Consider the following 3,009-nt stretch of genomic DNA (forward strand, 5'->3'; position numbering starts at 1 on the left):
AGACTTACCGGTAACTTGACAGTGTATTTGTACCATTCCCTACAGATTACCAGACTGCTGTAGTCAAAGATCTAGTTCTTTAAGAGACTTACCAGTAACTTGACAGTGTATTTGTATCATTCCCTACAGATTACCAGACTGCTGTAGTTGAGGATCTAGTTCTTTCAAAGGCTTACCGGTAACTTGACAGTGTATTTGTACCATTCCCTACAGATTACCAGACTGCTGTAGTTGAGGATCTAGTTATTTCAAAGGCTTACCGGTAATTTGAAAGTGTAATTATATCGTTCTTTACAGAGTACCTGACTGCTGTGGTTGAGGACTTAGGCCTTTCTCCATCTGAGAATCTACAAGATGTTAAAACCCTTCTAAAAGCTGATGCTTCAGGTTTCACTGCTGCTGCTCAAGGAAAGCAAGCTCATCTAGTCAGTTGCATCAGAAGTATGAGGGGTATTGAGTGATAAATTGTCTCATCGGAGTCAATTATATAAATAAATGTTTGTTGGAAAAGCACACCATGTAATGCATGCAGCTGACATTTGTAGGTGATGGGCACATGGAGTTATTATCACCTCTTAGATAGTAGTTATTTTCCAAAGCCATTGAATTGTGTTGGAAATTTCTATCTTGTATCTCCGGCTGGGCTTTAAAAAGAATCTGTCAGAAATGCTGTAAAAACTGGGACAGGTTATTGATAGAAATGTTCGTTATATCAAAGTTTATTTTGTGTGTATTTTTTAAGAAATTAACATTATATATAGAATTTATCTTGATTCAGAGTTTCCCATCTGTGTTTACATCTTTTGTTTGATGTTATAATTAATCCTAAATTGATAATTCTTTAAAACAAGAATATCATGGTTGCTGACAAATAACTAAACCTTTTAAATGGTGGTGAGATTTTTGTACGAATAAAGAAAATGTTAAAAAGAGGCAGTCATTAGTGAATCTTGTAAATGAAATAATTTGTTAGCATGTCAGAAATTTGCAAACATTCTGACTAGTTGTTACTGGGTTTTACTGGTTCACTCTAAGAATGTGTATGTGTGGATATGTTATTTCCATTTTAGCAATTGTAGATGTGAATAATAAAGAAAGACTGTCAGGAACTTACTTTTTTATATTATATATATAGAAATTAAAAATGTATGTTTGGGTGTGTTGGACTAAGCATTCTTCTACAATAGGTGTCTGTGACTTGTTGGCAATAAATTCAAAAAAATAAATGGACAGCACGCCTTCCACTTGTTTTCAAATAATATATTCAAAACAAGTTAAAGATATATAAAAAATTTCTTAACATATTGTGTCTTAAATACTACACAGTTCTCTTCTTCTTGTCAAAAGTCCACTTAGGCCAATTCAATTGTTTTAGAATTCAGTTGACAAGCCAAACTATTTTTCTCTCTTTTTATTTTAAACACTATCAGTGTATAATTCACTTATTCTTTTTCTTCTCTATCTTTTGTCTTTTATTACAACAGTATCGATGTATAATTCACTTACGCTGTCGTTACCGCGGTTGTATCCTGAATTTATGATACTCGTCTGATTTTTTTGTATTTAGGCCTACTTCCAATAAATGTTTGCTTTTTGCATGTAGGCCTACTTCCAGATAATCCTCTGCTTTTTGTCAAAGTCCACACAAGCAGGTTCAATTGCTTTAGAACACCATTTGACAAGACAAATTATTTTCCTAAAATCTCAGAAAAATGTTAGTCTCACTTTAACATATCAGCCATTAGGCTATTCACGCCTATGATGGTTATCTTTACGTTTTGTAACCTTTATCTGACTGAAACTCTCTTTCACTCGGCTTTACTTTTGGCTTTCTTCCTGCTCTCTGGTCTCTCATATGGCCGCCACTATTTATATCTCTCACTGAGGCATTCTAGAAATCTCCGTATTCTCGACATCAACAACTTACAAACACAATTTCCAATAATTGTCTGTTTTTAACTCTCTTATTATGAAAGTAACTAAACAATCATAGAATATTAACTCACAAAATAATTAATACTACGTACACTAAACAATCTTTTACATCTGACAAAGACACAATTACAAATATGTATATGCATGTATGTGTAACATTAAACAAAACTCTTAAGTATATCACTCTCAAAATGTATATAATATTAAATTAATCCAAATAATAAAAAATATTGTAACATGAGATTACTATTTTGATACTGATCAAAAGGACAGTATTTAATTTTTGTCATATTTTGTTTGAATTGTTCCTGCCATTCATGTTCGAGGAACCTCCTTTTCGTGTCAGACATCATAGGAATTTCTCATAATGTCTAAAACTAGGTCAGGGATCCCCCCAAAAAACTAAGAGGATCTATTTGGGAGATTGAAGTAAAGAAGTATTTTCAAAAGATGAAAATTCAACAATGGAAAAAGAAGTATAAAAAAATTAATCTTTGATAAGATAAAACAGGGAAAATGCTTAAAATTCTAATTGAGCCAATCATATTTTGATATGCTAGTTGGTCCATGGGCCTCCTAGCTTGTCAGGGTTAACTAAATGACTCAAATTTCAAAACATGTTGGTTAGTTGTAAATTTATGTATGAAATCTATAAACTTGGTTGTATGATATACAAAGTAGTTATAAAATAAACTTTGTTTTGTTTGTATGGCTAAGAGTACTCCAAATTGTAGTTAAAATAGTTCAATATTAAATCCACAACTGAATGAATTAAATGACCAACAATTTTGGAGGAAGTGAAAACAGATTATGAAATGCTGAAACACAAAGAATCATAAGTTCAGGTTGCAACTGAGGAAAATAGGAAGATCAGTTTTATGTGAGGATAATTGATTAGTTTAATGCAATTGATTAATAAGCCGAACAGTCAATCAAACTGTCATATATATATATATACACACACCTGGAAAAAAGTTAAGCACCCCGTGTTTTTTTCAAGTGATTCAGATTCGACGTTCTTGTGACTGATTATAAATTACCATTCAATCTAAACGTGTTTATCAAATGAAATTA

General features: G+C 31.9%; 1 protein-coding gene across 1 annotated transcript in view; it reads left to right on the forward strand.

The window, feature by feature from the left end:
• Positions 1-1,109, forward strand: part of LOC106462002 (conserved oligomeric Golgi complex subunit 7-like) — a 47,382-nt gene extending 46,273 nt beyond the window's left edge. The window contains exon 19 of the mRNA XM_013921869.2: positions 298-1,109. Within this exon, the coding sequence (XP_013777323.1) occupies positions 298-461 (164 nt within the window). The 3' untranslated portion in view covers positions 462-1,109. The remainder of the gene's footprint in view (positions 1-297) is intronic.
• Positions 1,110-3,009: the final 1,900 nt, after the last annotated feature.

Source organism: Limulus polyphemus, unplaced genomic scaffold (genome assembly GCF_000517525.1).
Source record: "Limulus polyphemus unplaced genomic scaffold, Limulus_polyphemus-2.1.2 Scaffold1073, whole genome shotgun sequence".
NCBI lineage: Eukaryota > Metazoa > Arthropoda > Merostomata > Xiphosura > Limulidae > Limulus > Limulus polyphemus.